At 35.7% G+C, this 21250-nt stretch overlaps 2 protein-coding genes across 3 annotated transcripts; both read left to right on the plus strand.

Annotated features, from left to right (window-relative positions):
* The first annotated feature begins 342 nt into the window (after positions 1-342).
* Positions 343-9920, plus strand: LOC145068360 (U-box domain-containing protein 44-like). Of its 2 annotated transcripts, XM_079015316.1 has the most exons (5): positions 343-766; positions 851-941; positions 1315-1872; positions 1987-2296; positions 7840-9920. In XM_079015316.1, the coding sequence occupies exons 3-5, from the start codon at positions 1330-1332 to the stop codon at positions 9717-9719; spliced, it is 2733 nt and encodes a 910-aa protein (XP_078871442.1). In that variant the 5' UTR covers positions 343-766; positions 851-941; positions 1315-1329; the 3' UTR covers positions 9720-9920. The 2 variants fall into 2 exon arrangements, with proteins under 2 accessions (XP_078871442.1, XP_078871443.1); XM_079015317.1 differs by lacking the exon at positions 343-766 and having other exon boundaries at positions 773-941.
* Positions 9921-11910: 1990 nt separating this feature from the next.
* On the plus strand, positions 11911-15444 carry LOC145068361 (uncharacterized). Its single transcript, XM_079015318.1, has 6 exons — positions 11911-13352; positions 13441-13763; positions 14023-14158; positions 14232-14368; positions 14470-14593; positions 14680-15444. Exons 1-6 carry the CDS (start codon positions 12131-12133, stop codon positions 15204-15206), a joined length of 2469 nt encoding a protein of 822 aa, XP_078871444.1. The 5' UTR covers positions 11911-12130; the 3' UTR covers positions 15207-15444.
* The last annotated feature ends 5806 nt before the right edge of the window (positions 15445-21250 follow it).

Here is a 21250-nt window from a genome sequence, read left to right on the forward strand (position 1 = left end):
TATTTTATGTGAAAATTAATTTATCTTTTTATCCATCTGTTAACCCTAAAAAATCCTATATATCACATCAACTTCGCTATTCTTTTTCTCATCATCATGGATGTGCATTTCGATTAATTTGTATATGCAAATAGAACCCTAATTTGTCAAAATACTAAACTTTTTATCAATATTTTGTGTTTATTAATTTATATATAAATAAATAGAATTTATTAAAATACTACTTTTATCATATATTGTGTTTTTAAACAGTATAAACTAATTAAAATATTTTTAAAAGTTTATTTCAATACAGTATAAAGTATAAACCATTAAATTTCTATTAAAACAAAAATAAACAAATCCCAAACCCCGCTAATGTAACTGCATCGACTCTCCATCTCCGGCAACGCTTCCTCTCCTTCCAACGCCCTCGCCCTCGTCATCTCCGACTCCGGCATGGTTGGCCACCATCACCAGACCAAGCCTTCACTTTCCTACTCTTTTACTTCTACATGTTCCTCATCACCAAGGTCGCTTTCCCCACCACCATTTACCCCACTTCCACACTACTCCTTTCCTCCAACCACAAACCGCCTCCTGACCCAGACCCACTACGTATCCAACAACCCGGATACAATGCTGACTTTTGGGTTGACTGTGTTCTACGGTTCAATACGACGACTATTCTGATTGACTTTTGGGTTTTCTTTCTTCTTTTAGTTCAAGCACTTGGGCACCTTCCTTCTCATCGGCACTTTCTTTCTCTTTTCTTTCAATTTGACAGGTAAATTCAGGGTGAAAGCCCTAATTCCATCCTATACTAGTAAAACTAAGTAATCCCCTCTTCATTCTTAGTTTTCTTTTTCAGCGTTGATTAACCCTTTTGCATCAACAATTATACCAAAGGTTGAAGGATGAATTCAGCTCTCCAGAATTACAATTGAGCAGCAAAATACAAGGTGAATTTTATTTTCTTTCTAGTTAGACATTGTGATATGATTGGCAAGTAGTTATTGGATTTTGTTGTAAGTTTCTAATCCTTGGACTGAAAATATTTTATGCTGTTTTTTTTTTGGGGGGTTTTGCATTGATATTGCCAATGGAAATTCTGATGTGGTTTAGAATTTTTTTTTATATGATGTGTTAATATTATGATTTGAACTTGTGGTCTTTGAAAGTTTGCTGAAATTCTCATAAATTACTTCTGCTTGTGATGAAACAATATTTTAACTCTGCTCTTTCAAAAAAAAAGAAGATCTGATTCTAATCTATGGAAAATACTTTTTATTGGTAATCCCTTCATTATCATTTGTTTTTTTATGCCTTCCACAGGGTACACTCAGTCTAATGGATGAAAGTCAAGGACTTAGTAGCCAATCAGACGAAAGCTTTCAACACAGAAGACAACAGATAGAGCCTATTTATAATGCATTCATATGTCGTTTTACAAAACAAATCATGAGAGATCCTGTAACCTTGGAAAATGGGCAAACTTTTGAGCGTGAGTCTATTGAAAATTGGTTCAATGGATGCAAAGAGAACAACAAAAAACTGGTTTGCCCCTTAACATATAAAGAACTAAAAACAATTGATATGATTCCAAATATTGCTTTGAGGAACACAATTGAAGAATGGAAAGCCAGGAATGAAGCTGTTCAGCTTGACATGACACGCAAGCTGTTAAATGTTGGTTGTCCCGAGACTGATATTTTGCAGGCTTTGGAGTTTCTTCAACACCTTTGCCAAAAAAATATTTCAAATAAGCATATAATCAGTAATGTTGATTTAATACCAATGATTGTAGACATGTTGAGGAGTAGCAACTGCAGAGTGAGGTGTAGAGCTTTAGAGACTCTGCGTATTGTGGTGGAGGATGATGAAGATAATAAGGTTGCTAAATGTTTAATATCAAAATCGGTCATGGAACTTTCAAGCTTTATTCACTTCTTACAAAACTTTGTATAAGATTCTTTTTTTTTTTTTTTTTTTTTTTTTGTGTTGCAGGAAATAATGGTGGGAGGGGATAATGTGAACACAATAGTGAAGTTATTGTCTGATGAACAACCGAAAGTAAGAGAGGAAGCTATCTCCTTGCTCTTTGAGCTCTCGAAATCCGAGGCTATGTGTGAAAAAATCGGGTCTGTTAATGGAGCAATCCTGATATTAATTGGAATGACAAGTTGTAAATCTGAAAATGTGTCGACTGTTGAGAAGGCGGATAAAATTCTTGGAAATTTGGAGAATAATGAGAATAATGCGAGGCAAATGGCTGAAAATGGTAGATTGCAACCTCTTTTGACACTTCTCATTGAAGGTACTTTGCATAAACTTCTAGACTTTAATTAGTTTATAAATATATTAGTGCATATGATGTTGAGGTGGGTAGTTGTATTTCAATCTTGAGATATGTGCTCAACTTCAAGATCAAGTTCAACCCAACCCTAGACACTCACCCAAACATATACGGTAACACTTTAAAATCTGAAAATAAGCATTTACAAGTTTTTGTTTTCGTACCATTACGTATATCAAGAGCATACGTAAATTCCAACAAAACATAGTACTCTAGTAAGCATCATACGCTAGAGTAGTACAACATGAACCTTTCAATGCGTATGAGTAAAACATTTAGTAATGATCTGTAATTTAGATCCAATCATGCAAAAGATGTGTATTAACCATATTGTGAGGTTATACTAAGCACCTCGAATCAAATAGCATTGCATCATAAACCACATATGGGAATCCTATGGCCAACGACTTAGTGAGGGATATAAGAGGCGGTAGGACCGAATAAGAGGCTTCTAATTGTGGTATCAAGCAGTTTAAATCTGACCGAGTCAGACCCAACCTCTTACCAAACCTAGTAACAGGAATATCAAACAACCCCTTAATGTATATTGTGGGCTTGTTTCTTCTATACAAAGTCAACCTAACTTGATCACAACTACACAATCAAAGTAAAGAAGGTAACAAGAGGCACTTAATGAAATGCTTCTATTGCTCAAAGAGAAGTTACAAGTATCAAATTTATACATTGGGGCTTATTGGAAAATGAAAAAAATAAAAAACGTAATGGTCATGCTTCTAGGTTTTCAAGCATTTATGGCACCACTTATTTATACACGGGCGCTTAAAAGTTGAAGATACACCCGTTTTCTCACTGTCATATCTGATAAAATTTCTTCCGTTTTTTGATCAAGTGAGGTCATATGAACACACCTCGTTCTAGGTTTCCAAGTCTTTATGATATCACTTGAGAACACTTACATGGAAGGTTGGGTGTATCTTCAACTTGGGCAGAGTTGAAGTTAATATATACCTATTATATACCTTCCTAACACATTTGATCATCGGGAAAGAGTACCCACCCCTTATACCTTCTGCAATGATTTGATTTGTTGGGGTAGAAGTTTACCATCACTCAATCCTCTATGTGATAATATAAATTTCCACATACGTTTTAAAAATCCAAACATTCAAAAAATCATATTAATATTAACAATTAAATATTTGAAGTTTAAATAGAAGTAGTTTCATATATAACTCATAACACAAAAACATGATCAACATAATTAAAAGAAAATAACAAATCTAAAAATTAGTCTACCCTCGTGCTTTTTTCCTTTCCATTTATCAACATCTTCATCTAATTTTTCCGATTTCATCCCTTCTAATCTTGTACTTGAACCATTCAAGTTTATGTTTTATAGATTAATGTCCTACTTTTTGTGCGGTCCTGATTTGTAACTAAAAAAACACAATTAAAGAAGAATGTTTGAATGAATATAAATTAATTTGTCCACCCTCTTACAATTAAAATGGTTGCTCTTCACATTGTGAATGTATGAGTATGCTCAAATTTCTCTTTGTTGAAGAGTTGCTAATAGGTTGTGAAAGTACCTTTTTAGCAATCTCTGCTAGTTTTGGGGTTTCCAAACCATAACTCGACCACCGGTCCATTAGTTTCACTGTCACTGCATCTATTTGTGTTGCTTCCATCAAATAAAGTCCTTTTTTATATGAAAAGTTGTAGACTTTTCTCGCAAAATACTCTCTTCTTCATTTTCAGTAATTCGTTCAAATGCTTGTATTATACCTACTACAACTTTTTTATCGTGATTTGGAGCTTTTCTAGGAATTCCACTTGGGACTAACTTTTGAAGATAATGTTTATCATAAAATCGTGGAGTCAATGCAAACCTCAAAAAATGTAAGAAATTGGTCGTCTCTTTCTATCTAGCTAGCAAAATACTCTCAACTTTTTAATAATCAGAAAAATATTGATTATCGTTCATGACATCTTTAATCTATTCTGACATGTCCGTTTCTCATGTTATTTCTCCCATTTTGGACCCTCACCGTTACATTATTTGATCATTAAAAAAATTGGTTTTGTTGTAGCAATGCTTACATACCCAAGCTTTTGAAGCAAATCCGGTCTTTACTACTTTATATTGCAATGTTTACACATCCAAACATTTACACCACCACCACCCATGCCAATAATGTCGACTACATTAAAAAGTGGCTTCAAATCACCCACTGGCCGTGGAGTTTGAGTATGAGGATAAAGGGACTGTAGAGAGGCTCTAGCTACTACAATTGCTCTTAATTGATGAAGGGGCAAGGTTAAACAAAGAGACAAGAACACTAGAAAAATCAAACAAAGTGTTGGTGAAACTATAAGAAGTGATGATTTTTCGGTGATGATATGGGTCATACAGTGGGAGAAATATGAAAGACGGACATGTAAGGAGAGATTAAAGATGTGATGAAGGGTAATCAATATTCTTCTAATTACTCTAAAGTCGAGAGTATTGTGTTAACGGTATGTGAAAAGACGACCATTCCTTTACATTGATTGGGGTTTGCGTTGACTCTACAATTTTATGATAAAAATGATCTTCAAAAGTTAGCCATGGGTGGAATCCCAAGAAAATTCCAAATCTCTGATAGAAAAAGGTTGTAGTAGGTGTAATGCAAGCATTTGAAAGAATTGCCGAAAATGAAGAGGTTAGGAGACTCTAGTCCATATGTGTGTCATGAAGATGATGCGCAAACCTTTGTAGGTCTGCAGTCTTCTAAAAAACAAAAAGTCCCTGCACGATGCAGACAAATGAGACCAAGAAGACCCGTAAACAAAAAACAAACACCACCTTACTCGTATATTTCAAATGTGAAGAGAAACAGTTTGAATTGTAAGAACGTAGAAAAGTTTATTATTATTATTATTATTATTATTATTATTATTATTCAAACATCCGTCTTTAATCACATTTTTTTAGAAGATTACGAATCAGGACCACACAACAAGTGGTACATTGATCCCGAAAACAAAAACTTGGAAGGTTCGAGTACAATATTAGAAAAGATGAAATGGAAATTTTTTGAAGATGTTGAGATTTGTCATGTCTTTTAGTTACTTTTATTGAAATTTTGAATGCTTGATTATTAATACAAGTATAATTTTTTGGAATTTTGAATATTCGGATTTTTATAAAGTATGTAGAAATTTATATATTATTATGGCGTACACTGTACCACGATAATTGATACATCATAGCGGAGCGATCCGAAATGAACCTACACCCTTGGTATTAAAATTTAATGTAACATCCATAAAATTAATGAAAATTTTAAACTTTTAAACAACCTAAAAACCGTCATTGTTTACAAATTGTTTTTAAAATGAGTTCAATATCAGAGTAATCCCAAAATCATAAAACAAAGCATAAGGAGGTGCACGATCACGTCTTTGCCTTCCCATGATCTTCTGAGGTACCTGAAACATAATCCAAAATTGTAAGCCCAAAGCTTAGTGAGTTTCTTCAAAATACCAATACATAACAAATAACACAAATATAATAACAGCATGCAGTGGGTCCACAACTAACAGACTGGATTATCCCTGAGCCCATAGCATAAGTCTGGCTTGCCCCTTGGGTCTACAGCTTATGTCTGACTTGCTTCTCGGCCTCGGCCTGATCAGTCCTCGGACTGAATACCACTAAGCCCTCAATATAAGTCTGGCATTCCCGACTTTTAGCTTGTATCTGGAATGCTCATGAGCCCACAATATGAGTCTGACATGCCCTTCCCGACCCTCAGCTCATATCTGACTTGCTCCAAGGTTTGTTGGCTACAACATCGAGTAGTACATCCTCAACCCAACCCACACAGTATGTCGACATATAACAGATAATAACATATTAAGATAAATAGACAATATCACATGTAGTCTTACAGATCTACCAGACTAGCATATCAAGACTAGCATGCATATCAATTCCATTTTCAACATATCAACAATATCAGGTTATCAAGCCAAAGGGCCGGCCTTGGTGCTTTCGACCCGAAAGTACAGTGAGAAAAATTCACCTTACAAGCAACACATAACTGATAAGCCCCGACTCTGAATCTCAGCTCACAACTCAAATGCCTACAACCACCATGTGACCAATTCCATCAAAACCTAATAATACCCAAAATACCCTTAAAAGTCAAACTTGCTCAACTCAAGATCAACTGGTCAAAATCCATAAACCCACTGAGTCAACCCAGCCGGATCAACTCAACCGAGTTAACTCACAACCGGTTGAACCATGCGAGTACGTGGGGCGTACTCTGGAGGTACGCGTAGCATACAGAAGCTTCGCATTGACTGAAAAACGGGGACGTTGACCAGGTACGCGGGACGTACTCTTTTCTACACGAGGCGTACCCTCACAGAGTCCAAAACTTCAATAAATGCTTAATGGCTTAAGCACTTAAGCCCAAACTTTAGGTCCATGGTTCAAATGCACCTTAGAGTCATAAAGTCTCAAACTTTATGACTTTAGAGTCCAAAAAGTCTTTAATACATGGTCTTAATCCATTAAGACCTTTCATAAGAAGCATGAAGCCAAACTAGCTAAAGGGACCTCATTTTTATTGCTCAGAACCCTTCCTAGGGTGTAAAAGGACATCCCAAAACGTCCAACACCAAGCATGCACAACAATGAGACTTTTTGGGACAAAAGAACATCATAAAGCTACCAAGATGAGATCTAAGCAAACTAAGCATAAAGGCAGCAACTTTTTACCTTTTGGAGCTTCCCAAGAAGATGATGATCTCCCTCCTAGACTCTTTGATGCACTTCCTTCTCCTTTAAGCACATTAATAACACGCTTTAAGCTCAAAACACTCTCTTATGGGGTTAGGTTTTGCTAAGAACGATTCAAGGACTTGGAGGCTGAAAGGGTGAGGCTAAATGATCCATAAAAGTGTTTAAATACTCCTCAAACCCTAAAAATTAGGGTTTCACCCGGACATTAGTACGCCCAGTGTATATATGTGTACTCCCAGTGTACAAGGGCATGCCCTAGTACACTTAGCGTACTTACATGTACGCCCGCCCAACGTACAACTCTTGCTCCCACAATTACCATTTTGCCACTAGGGCTTCTTAGGGCTACGTCTTTATAATCCAAGGACCAAAATGACATACTTTCAAACCAAAAGAAAGATTTGAAAATACCTAAAAACCCGGGATGTTACATTTAAGAACATAGCGAACCTGATCCACGTTCTCGTACCAGGGTTGGTGACTATGCTTCGCACCAAGTGAATTGATTAGTTCCTCAATATCTGTAGGCAATGTATGAGTCATTATTTTCTTCTCTTGAACTGTTTATCACCTTTCTGCTTCATACAACTCCTGACTCTCATACACGATCTGGCGTCCTCTTTTTAGTAGGACTTCTATAGAAAAAACATGGGGCAGATTTGGAGACAATTTTTGGATTGTGTATGGATATTAAACTAGACTTTTGATGGTTGATGATATTAAAGGCTAATGGCTTGGATGCTTTCAGGTTCTCCAGAAATCAAAGTGTCCATGGCTTCATACCTTGCTGAACTGGCTTTGAGTGATGATGTAAAAATCTTTGTGGCTAGGACCGTGGGTTCATCATTGATCGACCTCTTGAAAAGTGATAATATGCAGTCTAGAGTAGCATCGCTCATTGCTCTAAATCAAATCTCATGTTGTGAGTCAAGTGTGAAGATCTTGGTTGACCAAGGCATACTTTCGCCTCTTATCAAAGGTCTTTTTTCAGGCTCAAAGCAGCTCCCTATGCAATTCAAAGAAATCTCTGCTACAATACTTGCAAACATAGCAAGCTCCGACTGTGACTTTGACTCTATCCCAGTGGGTCCCAACCACCAGACCCTTGTGTCTGAAGACATACTTCACATCTATCTTCATTTGATCAACAACACTGGACCAGCAATGGCATGCAAGCTTCTACAGGTTCTTGTTGGACTCACTAGCTCCCCCGTTACTAAAGCTGGCGTTGTGTCAGCAATTAAAAGCTCGGGTGCTATTAACAGTTTGATTACGTTTATTGAAGCCCCACAGCAAGATCTCCGCATCACTTCAATAAAACTTCTCCAGAATCTTTCTCCAAACATGGGTCAAGAACTAGCTACTTCTTTACGCACGACGCCTGGTCTTCTAAGTAGTTTAATCAAAGTAGTTGTGGAAAACATAACATGTACGGAAGAACAAGCTGCAGCTGTTGGGCTTCTAGCAGATCTTTTGGAAAGAGATATCGGACTCACACGACAAATTCTAGAAGAAGGTGTGTTTGAAATGGTGATTTCAAGAATCAGAATGGTTCATCAAGAAGATCCTAGAGGAAGCCGTTTTGTAGCACCATATTTAGAAGGGCTCGTGCGTGTCCTCTCGATGTTAACATTTATGTTACCCGATGAACTGAAAGTTGTTTCTTTATGTCGTGATCATGATCTTGTGGGGTTGTTTGTTGATCTTCTTCAGGTCAACGGGCTTGACAATGTGCAATTGGTTTCAGCTTTTGGGCTTCTAGCAGATCTTTTGGAAAGAGATATCGGATTCACACGACAAGTGCTAGAAGAAGGCGCGTTTGAAATGGTGATTACCAGAATCAGAAAGGTTCATCAAGAAGATCCTAGAGGAAGCCGTTTTGTAACACCGTATTTAGAAGGGCTCACACGTGTCCTTTCAAGGTTAACATTCATGTTACCTGATGAACTGAAAGCTGTTTCTTTATGTCGTGAGCATGATCTTGCAGGGTTATTTGTTGACCTTCTTCAGGTCAATGAGATACACAATGTGCAAATGGTTTCAGCTTTTGCTTTGGAGAATTTATCTCGACAATCCAAAATCCTAAGCAAACTCCCTGAAAAACCAATCTTTCACTATTTCAGCAAACAAACAGTGTTGAGTACTGCATTGTGTAGGGTTCACCTTGGGGTGTGTTCACAAAGGGATACTTTCTGTCTATTACAAGGATCAGCTTTGCCAAGACTTGTGGCACTCTTAGATCACACAAATGAGAAAGTAACTGAAGCATCATTAGCTGCATTGTCAACTTTACTAGATGATGGGGTCAATATAGAAGGAGGGGTGGCTGTCTTACGTGAGGTGGAAGGAATCAAACCGATTATGGATGTTTTGCTTGAAAAACAAACAGATAATTTATGGAGAAGAGCTGTTTGGGTGGTGGAAAGACTTTTACGGATAGAAGATATAGCGTATGAAGTTTCGGGTGATCTTAATGTTAGCACAGCACTTGTACATGCGTTCCAACATGGTGACTATCAAACACGCCAAACTGCAGAACGTGCCCTGAAACATGTTGACAAGATACCAAATTTCTCGAATTTATTTCTTCATCTTCTTAACACACCAAATCTACAAGGCTACAGATAATCCATGGAGAAGACTTATAGTATTTGACACCAAATGATTTTTAAATAATAGCTACCGGTTGTAATAAGTTTTCATGTGTTTAACATATAGGTTAATTGCTTATTTATGCAACAACGTTTCACCTTTTTCCAATTTATGCAACAATGTTGTTTTTTAATGGACAAAATCCTGCAACGAGTTAATCTGAAACCTTCTTAACCAGTTACCAGTTTATTTATTTTTCTTTTAAATGCTTACTTGGATATATAATCCATGCGTATAAAAAGTCCATGTCACTTCTCCCTCCTAGTTCATGCGGTTTGTTGAGGTATACAGTTCAAAACTAAGCCTCTTTGACTTCTTTCATACTTTGAAGATCGATTTGGGTCAACATTCTATTGATCTCATGATTCAAATGATAGGGCAGCATTACAAATGAAACTTGTTAAAGGTAATTGTTTTCGTGTCCAATACCTTTTGCTGTGGTTTCGATCTTCATACCACCAATTTCTTAATTTTACGAATGACATCATTCTCTTCTTGGTCAAAATGTATTTCAGTTGAGTTACACCTTAAGATGGTGTTTGAGAAGAAGGCTATGAGTTATGCATTCCTTAAGCTTAAGTTGTTGGTTAATCTTCAACAAAGAAACAGTATTTATGTATACTAACACTAATACATATCATTATTCATTCAACTATTTTATTCGCACATGATTTAAAAAGACAAAAAAAAAAGAACTTACTTGGTTCTTAACCTGATAACGCAACATCAGAGCTATATTGTAGATACAAATACCCTCTAAGATCCAGGAACTCATCATATAACTTTACCAATTGGTACATACTGGAGCTATTAGGCTGATTTACTTAAGAATATGAGATATTACAAATTTCATTGTTGAAAGAAACAATCATATATAATGTAGTTTCAATTGGAAATTTAATTGTAATTTACATGTACAACATGTCGACAATAGATTTAAAAAAAAAAGAAAAGAGAAAAGGGTAGATCATAAATGTATCCCCTTCTCACTTTAAATATTAAGCTAATAATAAAAATAACATTATTATATATTTGTTTAAATTAAGTACTAATTTGTGTACCATGGGGTATGAATTTGATTTGGAACTCTTGGGCTGAAAACCCATTGTATTGTACCATGTAATTCCAACTTCTTGTTTTTAATTGAAGTCTAGCTGTTAAAAATAAAAAAAAAACTAATCCGTGACTTCCTCTGTCTAAATTTATCTAATAAATGTTGCAAGCACTTATTTGTATGGAATATACAAATTATGAGGCTATCTCCAATGCATTGAACTCTTAAGAGTTCAATGGATTGCCACATCAGTATTCCACTAACCATACCATATAACCCATTAAACTCTACACTCCATTAAACTATTAAAAGTTCAATGGACTGTCACATCATTATTTTATTTTTTTTATAAATAATATTAATAAATAAAACTAAAATATTACATTAATTAGAAATTCAAAGTTACAATTATAAAATATTAATTATAGTTTACAATAAAATTAAAAGTTACGAATAATACATTAAATAAGATGTTATCTTTTTAAAATATTTTTATGATTTATATATTTTTTTATTCTTTAGAATAAAAAAATATAAAGTAACTTAATAAACTAAATTATTGAATATAAAATAAAATAAAGATAAATAAAAAAAAAATAATAATATATAATATGTTTGTTGAAAAAAAAGTATTATTTTCACTAGAAATTGTTATATTAAATTGAAAAAAAAAGAAAAAAAAAAGCATTACACGGTTCAATGGGGATTGAACTCCCCATTCAATAAACTCAAGCTACATTGCATTTTTACTCTATTAAGTGCCACATCACTACTTTTTATCCCATTAAACTCTTCATAGAATCCCCATTGGGGATGGCCTGAATCCTATCTTTATATATTATCTTAAATCATCGCAACACCATGCATATTGCTAAATCACCCAGTATTCCGTTTGTCAATTCCTGCATGTTATCGTGACTTTCAGTGTGTGGGCGTGTGATTAATAATCTTATCACAAGAAACCGTCCCCACACAAGGTTAGTAGTATAATTACATGATTGACTATATATAACGTGTTGACTGAAGGGGTAGACCTACAGATGATGCACATCTTCAGTTTCGCCACATGTCTTCATTAACGACTACATGGACTAGATCGATGATGTGAAGTTCCGTTGATGGGAGTGACACATGCAGTGACTCACTCGTTGAATAGTAAATAAAACTGACCAATTTGTCAATTAAAAGCAACATAAATTAATATATGGGTCCATCGATGGTAACCATTATGTTGACTTCTTCAATAGTCATTAAACCCTTGCAACTATATCATCTCAATCTCTAACTCTAACGATCTTTTTGCGTTACAGACTGATCCATATCTCCAAGAACCATGAACTTTTCTACAGCTCTTATATTTCTCCTTACTGTATTGGATATTCTTGTTTATTATTTACAGAAACAACACGAGGAAGACAACGGTGAGCAGAAGAAATCATCCCTGTCATCATCATCATCGAATCAACAACTATCGCTACACGAAGAAGAACATGATCAGAGGAAGGATTTATCTTCATCACGGCTACTGGATAAAAGATGTCGATGTTTTTCACTTGCTGAAATCAAATTGGCCACCAATGATTTTGATGATGCGTTTGTAATCGGAAAGGGAGGGTTCGGGAAGGTATACAAAGGTAAGATTGACTTCGGGGAAGAAGGAATTGATGTTGCTATTAAGAGGTTGAATCTTGACTCCAATCAAGGAGTAACCGAGTTCAAGGCAGAGATTGAGATGCTTTCCAAGTTTCGCCATAGTCACATCGTCTCTCTTTTAGGATACCATGAAGGATCCGATAAAAGAGAAATGATCATTGTTTATGAATACATGCCTAATGGAAGTCTTGAGGATCATTTGCATAAAAGAAAAGTTAACGGAAGTAATTCCTCTCTTCTGACGTGGGTCCAAAGGCTCCAAATCTGCATAGGTGCTGCTCGTGGTTTGGACTACCTTCATTCGGGTACAGGTGTCAGATCCAGAGTCATACACCGTGATATCAAGAGCTCAAACATCTTGTTGGACGAGAATTTAGCAGCTAAAGTTTCTGACTTTGGGTTGTCCAGGATTGGTCCAGCAAATCTGGTGGGGACCACTAATGTTTATACTGACCAAATCAAAGGAACATTTGGGTACATGGATGCTGAGTATTTTTCAACTCGTAGACTGACACGAAAGTCTGATGTGTATGCATTTGGTGTGGTGTTATTGGAAGTGTTATGTGGTAGGCCTGCTCTGGATTTTACATTAGATGAGCAGCAACATAGTCTAGCTGTATGGGCTAAAAGCTGCATCAAAGAAGGTAAGATTGATCAAATCATTGATCAATGTTTAAAGGGACAAACAACAGGTAATTGTGTTAAAGAATTTGGGAGGATTGCATATGAATGTGTTCTTACTCGTTCAAAGGATCGACCCACAATGAGTCAGGTGGTAGCTAGGCTTGAGTTTGTGTTAGCATGGACACTGCAAAGTGGGCCCAGTGCTCGTGATCGAAAACAAATTGGACGAGCCATGTTTATTGAAAAAGCATGGTCATTGTTCTTGATTAAATCTCCAAGTAAGTTCAAAGTTCAAACTTTTTTTTTATGTACTTTTATTGTATCTTTTTCATAAATTCTCTTTGTGGATGTTGATTATTGTTTCAGAAAGTCGTATGAGTTCTCCTACAAAGAAACTAGGACAAAGTATTTACAACAAAAAGACAAGTGTTGCAACTGGTTCTCAGAAGGTGTTGCTACCTAATGCTAACACAAAGATACCAATCTTGAAGATGTTTACATTTTCTGAGCTACAAAGTGCAACAAAGAATTTCAAGCAGGAGATGTTTCTTGGAGAAGGTGGTTATGGGAAGGTTTACAAAGGGTGGTTGGACAGTGTAACATTTGCCCCACGAAAGCCAGGTGATGGGCTTGCTGTGGCCATTAAGAGATCCAGCCCCAACAGGACTCAAGGTCTTAATGAATGGCAGGTTTGTTGAGCTTTTTTCATCTAACAGTATTTGTTTGTGTTTCTTTAAAATATACTCTGTGAAAACTCATTAGATGATGTTTTCTTACATACTTCGATAATTGATTCTTACATACTTAGATAATTGAACATATTTATTTGATGATTCATCAATACACCATCTCTAACGCAAGTAGGAACATATCCATGTAACATATTCTTTATGGACTGCAAAACGGTAGTGAAAATCAAAATGTTAATCTTGTGTGTTTTCATAACAGGCAGAAGTGAAATTCTTGGGAACATTTAGCCGCCCAAACATTGTTAAACTCTTTGGATATTGCTGGGAAAACAAGGAGTTTCTTCTTGTTTATGAATTTATGCAAAAACGAAGTTTAGATATGCAACTCTTCAGAGGTAAGTGTTTAAAAATTCTATCTTTAAGTTTATAAACAGTATATTAATTTCTGTTTTAAATTGGATTTTTCAGAAGGTGTAGAACCACTTCCATGGGACACAAGGATTAAAATAGCCACAGGAGCAGCTCAAGGCCTTGCTTTCTTGCACACTACAGAAAATAATGTCATTTGTAGGGATGTGAAGTCCTCAAATATTTTACTAGATGTGGTAAGTAAAAAAACCAATCAAATTTCATGTTTCAATGTTCAATATCTTACTTTAAATCTTTATCATATCAATATTCATATATCTAATTACATTTCGATCAGGAGTTCAATGCAAAGCTTTCCGATTTTGGACTTGCAAAGTCAGGTCCTGTCAAAGGAGAGTCTCATGTCTCAACAGACATAGCAGGCACCTATGGTTACATGGCTCCTGAGTATATTGCCACTGGTTAGTTTATAAAAATGGTGGTGTTATATCTCATTGTCAGGAAGATTTTATAAAAATGTTCGTCTTTTGCAAATTGTAATTTACAGGTCGTTTATATGTGAAGAGTGATGTTTATGGTTTTGGGGTGTTGATGTTGGAGATCATAACAGGGTTACGCGCATCTGATTATAATCAAGATGGCATGAAGCAAAACTTGGTGGAATGGGCTACACCTTTTTTAACTGATATAAAGAAATTGGAAAAAATTATGGATCCACGTTTGGGACAAAACTACCCTTCAGAAGGTGCTAGTAAAGCAGCTGAGCTCATACTAAGTTGCCTTGATTCGGACCCTAAAAACCGGCCTTCCATGGAGGAAGTTGTATTGGGTTTGCAAGTTGTTGGTTCGGTCAAAATGGAACCAGGGCGGTCAACGTCTAGCACCAGGGGTTCGATGAGCCCATGCAGCGAACAAAGTTGCCCTTGGTCTCCCCTTCGTGGAAAGCAAGGGAGGGCAGTTTGGTCAATGAGCACTCGGTTGTTAGGTTTAAATGTGTGCCTTGGACTCGGTTCAAAGGAAGACAGAACTTGGACGGAAACAAACTGTTCCAAAACCAGAAAATGGGGAAATTGAAGTGAGAATTAGTTGGTATGTCTAATACAATGAAGTACCAAGTTGTGATGAGTAGTTACTGATTTGTGTTTAAAGTTTTTTAACCGGTTGTGATTATGAATATGTAATTTTTATGTAGGGTTAATGTCACATGTTGGTCGAGTATTGCCATTTTGTTGTGTTAGTTCCTAATCACTTATTTGTATACTATGTATTTGAATTATATGGTCAACATGTAAGCAAAACAGCAAATTGCAAATTTGGTGTCCTTTTTTGGGGTTTTTTGTTTATGTGGGGCCAAAATTGCAAATTTGGTCCTTATCAACAAGTTTCATGATAGTTTTGGTCCTTAGAGATAACCCCATTATGTCCCATCCGTTAACTCAACTCACATGCCTCTCATATGAGGGTCTTTTAGTCATTTTACATCTCTCTCTCTCTCTCTCTCTCTCTCTCTCTCTCTCTCTCTCTCTCCTTAATCTATTTCACCAATCTATGAAGAACCCTAATTTCTCAATCTAATCTATCTCTCAATTTTTTCTCTCCTCTCATTCTAGTTCAATCTCTCTTCTCCCCGATCAAGAAACAATTTTGAGATGAAATCCTTATCTAATCGAAATTCTTTCAGAGAACTCTTCTATTTGTTTCTTTCATGATACTTACGATGATGATTATGCAAACAATGCTTATATTAAAATTGGTCGTTTTTAAGAAACATCCAAATGTTTAACCTTTGGCAAAAACCGAACTACATCCAAACATCTAAAAAAAGATTAAAACCTAAACCTTCAACCTTCAAACCTACTATTAGAAATCTAGGGTATTTCGATTGCTTGGATTCAATGAAAGTCGTGTTTGCACTGTCAAATTGAAGTATTTCGATGATACTATAGAAATCTCTCAATTGGATAATATTCAATGATCTTCCGGAACAAAGAATGTAAGAAAATATGATATAGAGGTGGTACCACATTAATGACCAAAAAACGGGTATAACACTCTTGTTTGGAACTAATCGAAGAAACTGTTATAAGGCAGTTCCAAAAACTGTCACGAGACTGCCACAAAACAGTTCCATGTTAGGCTAAACCATCAGAGTCAACGTTCAACGTTAGGGTCAAAACCAACCAGGGGCTCTGCCCCGTGGACTCCCTATTAGGGGAATTGCTCTGACCCCATTGGTTCAAGGACTTCACCCCTAAATGACATTATACTTTGAATCTTGAATAAACTCAAACAAGTGTGCACTCTGCACCGCCCCTTACTTGTTCAATGTTTATTAAGATTGCATTCGTCAACAAATTAATTACATTACACTTAAATAATATTAGTGATACAAACCACCAACATTGTAACATCCCCCACTTGCACGTATCACAATACTATCCGCTTTATGCTCCTAACACGAAAACTTCCCAGGAGGTCACCCATCCTAAATTACTCTCGCCTCGGCAGGCTTAACTGCTAAGTTCTTATGAGATCTGTTGCCTTCACAGCTTTAAAACACGTTGTGACAAGGAAGGTATCCACACCCCTTATAAGGAAATGCTTGGTTCTCCTTCCAAGCCGATGTAGGATCAGGTGCAATCCACTTTCACCCCTCATTATAGGGTTCAACATCCCCGTCGAACGCATCGACCTATGCCCCAACTATGATACCATTTGTAACATCCCCCTATGGCACATATCACAATATTGTTTGCGTCGGGCTCCCGACATGAAAACTTCCTAGGGGGTCACCAATCATCGAATTGCTCTCACCCGGGCATGCTTAGCTGTATATTTCTTGTAAGATCTGCTACCCTCACAACTTTAAAACACGTTGTGACAAAGAATGTATCCATACCCCTTTTAAGGAATGTTTAGTTCCTTTCCCAGCTGATGTGAGATCATGTGCAACCCACGCTTAACGTCAAGTACAAGCCTTGGAGCTATGTTGTGCCATGGCAAGTTTTTAGAACCTTAAGAATAAGTAATCTTAGAATGTGTTTTTTTATTTATGTGGGTTATGGTTGTTTACAAGGATAAAATCACTAGATCTATTATTAGTTATGACACTTAAAAGACCCTTTTGAGCTGCTTCATATACCTAGATAGTATTTATTGTTTAAACACTAGTTTTACTTGTTTACGGAATGACGAACATAATATCATACATACATAGACTCTGTTAGACATAAGAGTGAAATAATGTCTTATAAAAGGTAATACATCAGCCATACATACCTAGTATATCACATAATACTTTTAATCTATGTAACATTCATAAAATTTTGAAAATTTTAAAACTTTACATAAATCCAAAAACCATCATTGTGTACAAATTGTTTTCAAAATAAGTTCAACATCAGAGAAATCCAAGAATTCATGAAACAAAATATGAGGAGGTGCACGATAACGTCTTCGCCTTCTTGTGATCCTCTGAGGTACCTGAAACATAATCCAAAACTATAAGCCCGAAGCTTAGTGAGTTCCCCCAACCGACCTACATTCAATCTGGTACACTCACCGACCTACATTCAATCTGGTACACTCTCCGGGCCTTCGGCCTGACTGGTACGCCCCACTGGCCTACAGTCTATCCGGGATGCCCTGGGTCTGTTGGCCTTCTGCACAAAGCAGGTCCGCCTCAACCCAACCGCATATAACATTTCGACATATATATAATAATTAAACATATAACCAGTAAATCAGACAGATCTTACAGATCACAAAGCATAGCATCATCCAATTATTAAGATACAGATCTAACAGATCACTACAATATTCAATCATGCAATAATCATGATAACAATCCAAAAGGGCCGGCCTTGGTGCCTCCTTCCCAACAAGTATAGTGAGGAACACTTACCTCACAAGTAGTGCTGACTGATAAGATCCAACTCCAAATCTCAGCTCCGGACTCAAATGCGTACAACTACCATGTGACCATTTCTATCAAAACCCCAAAATACCCAAAATGCCCTTAAAAGTCAAACTTGGTCAACCATGGTCAAAGTCAAAGTCAACAGTCGATGTTGACCCAACTCGTCGAGTGCACCTACCAACTCGTCGAGTTCCTACAATATCCAGAGAAGCGGGAAAACCCTAGCCAACTCGTTGAGTTGGCTGGAGAACTCGCCGAGTTCTCCCAACTAAGCACATTCAGTCCTTTTTCATCAAGTCTAACACTTTAAAATGTAGATTTGATACCTAAGAGCTGGAAAACCAAGTAAAGTTGCTAACTTTACGTCCATGCATGTCACCAAGAGGCTCCAAAACTCAAGGAAGGCTTAATAAGGGACCTAAAGCATGAAGGAGGCCTAGAACTTGATAAAGCTTGAAACTTTAAGTCCAATGAGGCCATAAAACGTCTAGATCTGAAGTGATAACTTCATGAAATACTTAACCCATGAACAATCCAAAAAATAAGCCAAATATGACAATAAACTTCCAAGGAAGCTAAGCAATAGATAAGCAAGGTGTCGACTTTATACCTCAAAATGATTGTAACAAAAGAGTAGGTTCTGGATCTATAGACTTCCTTTCAATCAAGCCACCTCAAACTTCAAGCTCCTTCAAAAGAACACCAAGAAATCACTCTTCAAGCTCTCACACACACAAATATGGGAGAGGATGCGCGGACTAGATTTTTCTGGACAGAAGACACTGATAAGGAGGCCACCCAAAGGGTATAAAGCCTTTAAATAGGGTGCAACACCTTAAAAATTAGGGTCTCTTAATCAGCCACCAACTCGTTGAGTTGGTCCAAAAATATGTGCAGCCCAAAAGCCTTCAACACGTCGAGTTGAGGCCATCAACTCGACGAGTTTCAAGGGAAATTTGCCTTTTAAGGAATAAATCTCATACCTGGAAGTCGGGATGTTACAATCTCTTTCACTATTTCTTCATTATTTAGATTCACAATAGCAAACATCCACCCCACCTCTAAAGATTTCATACAACATATTTTGCATCCTATTTTGAAGAAGAGATCAAGAAACATAATGAAAGAAAGTCATTCATTAATGTTGAAAAGGCTTGTTGATATGTTGATGAAGAAACTAGGGCCAAATAGTTGGAAGACATGTGGGGGTCTAGTAAGACTAAAGTAAGGAATTATGCAATGATCTACATTGCTCAAACAAATGAGAGTAACTTACAATCAAAGAGCTCAATTGATAAAGGTGATTCAAGCATAGAGAGGCAAAAACATGATTACTAGTTTTTTTGTGGCAACTCATAAGGATTTCTAAAGTTGGTATTAAAGATGGACAAGTGAGAAGAACTTTGATGTTTTAGTTTAATATTTTTATTTTTTTAAAGTAATTTGATGTTTTTTTTTCATGGATGAATATGGTTTATTTTTTTATTATTTTTTTGTCATGATATTGTATGCACTTTTTTCAAGTAATTTGATGTTTTGTCATGGAGGAACAATCTATTTGATAACTAGATTCTATTTAGAGTCCGTTAGAATGGTCAAAATGATTGATGAATAGAAATAAAACATTGTGTGTGTGTGTGTGTGTGTCTATATATATATATATACACACACACATGTATATATATATATATATATATATATATATATATATATATAGGGTGAGATCGGTTGAGAACTCATAGTTACCGAAAACTGGAAAGCTAAAAGTTGAGCGTTGGATCAAAAATAATTCATTAAAGACATCTTAACAATCTCATTTAATGTTTAATTTTTTTTTTGTGTTATTTAATATATTAATATAAATGTCTAAAAATTTACATCATAAATCAAATTTTCATATATATATTTTTAAATATAGTAGTTTTTGTTTTTTTAAAAGAAAATTCAGATTTTTTTAATTTTTTATAGAAAACAAAAATTTTTGAAAAAAAATTGAAGAAAATATTTTTTAAAAAAAAAAAAAACTGTATTTTTAAATAAAGTAATTGCATTTTTTTCAAAAAAACTGCAAAATTTTAAAGAAAATTATATTTTTTTTTCAAAAAAAACTGCATTGAAAAAAACTGCAATTTAAAAAAAACTGCATTTTAAAAAAAAAAAGTAAATTTTTAGGTGCATATATGCATATCTTTTCAAATGCACATATGTATATTTCTTATACTATAATATTCGTAAGTAAATAAAAAAAATCTCATTTTTATTAATTAATCTATAAACATAATAGTACAAATATTTTATTCAATACAAAATAAAATATAAAAAATGCTACAAATTTCAAAGCGTTTTCATGTCTTCGTGTCAGTATTTCCTTATTTTCTTCAATTTATCATTTTTCATCTCTTCAATATTCACCACAATTTCTTCCAAATCTACAAGAAAATAAAAAAAAGATTAATGCAAAAACACTCACAAAAATACATATGTGATTTTCATGTGATTAACATATGAATCACATGCTATTCACATATAAATCACATACAATTCACATATGAATCACATTTACATATGACATCATATGTAAATCACATGCGATTCACATATGAATCACATGTGAATCACATATGATTTACATGTGAATCGCATGTGATTTACATGTGAATCAAATGTGATTAGTATGTGTGTAACATCCCAAAATTCAAGGCCAAAATTTCATTTTTTTTATAATTTATAACATAAAAAAACCAATGGTATAAAAACATTCATAATGATATCTCATGTCACAACCAATATGTCAATGATCCAAAGCATGCCACCATAAAACCATTTTGTCAAAAGTAAAATAAATCAAAGTACATTCCCAAGAATCTCATAATGCGGAAATTCAACGTATGTGTGTATGATGTGCAGCTACCGTGCCAGCTCCTTCCCTTTCGCTGAAGAGGTACCTGAAACAAAACTAAAAACTGTAAGCACGAAGCTTAGTGAGTTCCCCTATCGTACCACATACCATATAATCGCATAACATGCATATACTGTCAGACATATCTGGGTGCTGCCCCCCCCCCCCCTTCGGTCCTCTCGACCGGATACTGCCTAGCATATCTGGGTGCTGGCCTCCCCTTCGGCCCTCTTGACCGGATATTGCCTAGCATATCTGGGTGCTGGCCTCCCCTTCGGTCCTCTCGACCGGATACTGGGG

The sequence above is a fragment of the Lactuca serriola genome, chromosome 8 (assembly GCF_051521515.1).
Source record: "Lactuca serriola cultivar US96UC23 chromosome 8, Lser_US96UC23_V15, whole genome shotgun sequence".
NCBI lineage: Eukaryota > Viridiplantae > Streptophyta > Magnoliopsida > Asterales > Asteraceae > Lactuca > Lactuca serriola.

Coding starts and splice junctions, on each gene's coding strand:
- LOC145068360 (XM_079015316.1), top strand. CDS start 1,330: ATGGATGAAAGTCAAGGACTTAGTAGCCAATCAGACGAAAGCTTTCAA. Junction 1,873..1,986: donor AGGATGATGAAGATAATAAG/GTTGCTAAATGT, acceptor TTTGTGTTGCAG/GAAATAATGGTGGGAGGGGA. Junction 2,297..7,839: donor TTTGACACTTCTCATTGAAG/GTACTTTGCATA, acceptor GGATGCTTTCAG/GTTCTCCAGAAATCAAAGTG.
- LOC145068361 (XM_079015318.1), top strand. CDS start 12,131: ATGAACTTTTCTACAGCTCTTATATTTCTCCTTACTGTATTGGATATT. Junction 14,369..14,469: donor CAAATATTTTACTAGATGTG/GTAAGTAAAAAA, acceptor CATTTCGATCAG/GAGTTCAATGCAAAGCTTTC. Junction 14,594..14,679: donor TCCTGAGTATATTGCCACTG/GTTAGTTTATAA, acceptor TGTAATTTACAG/GTCGTTTATATGTGAAGAGT.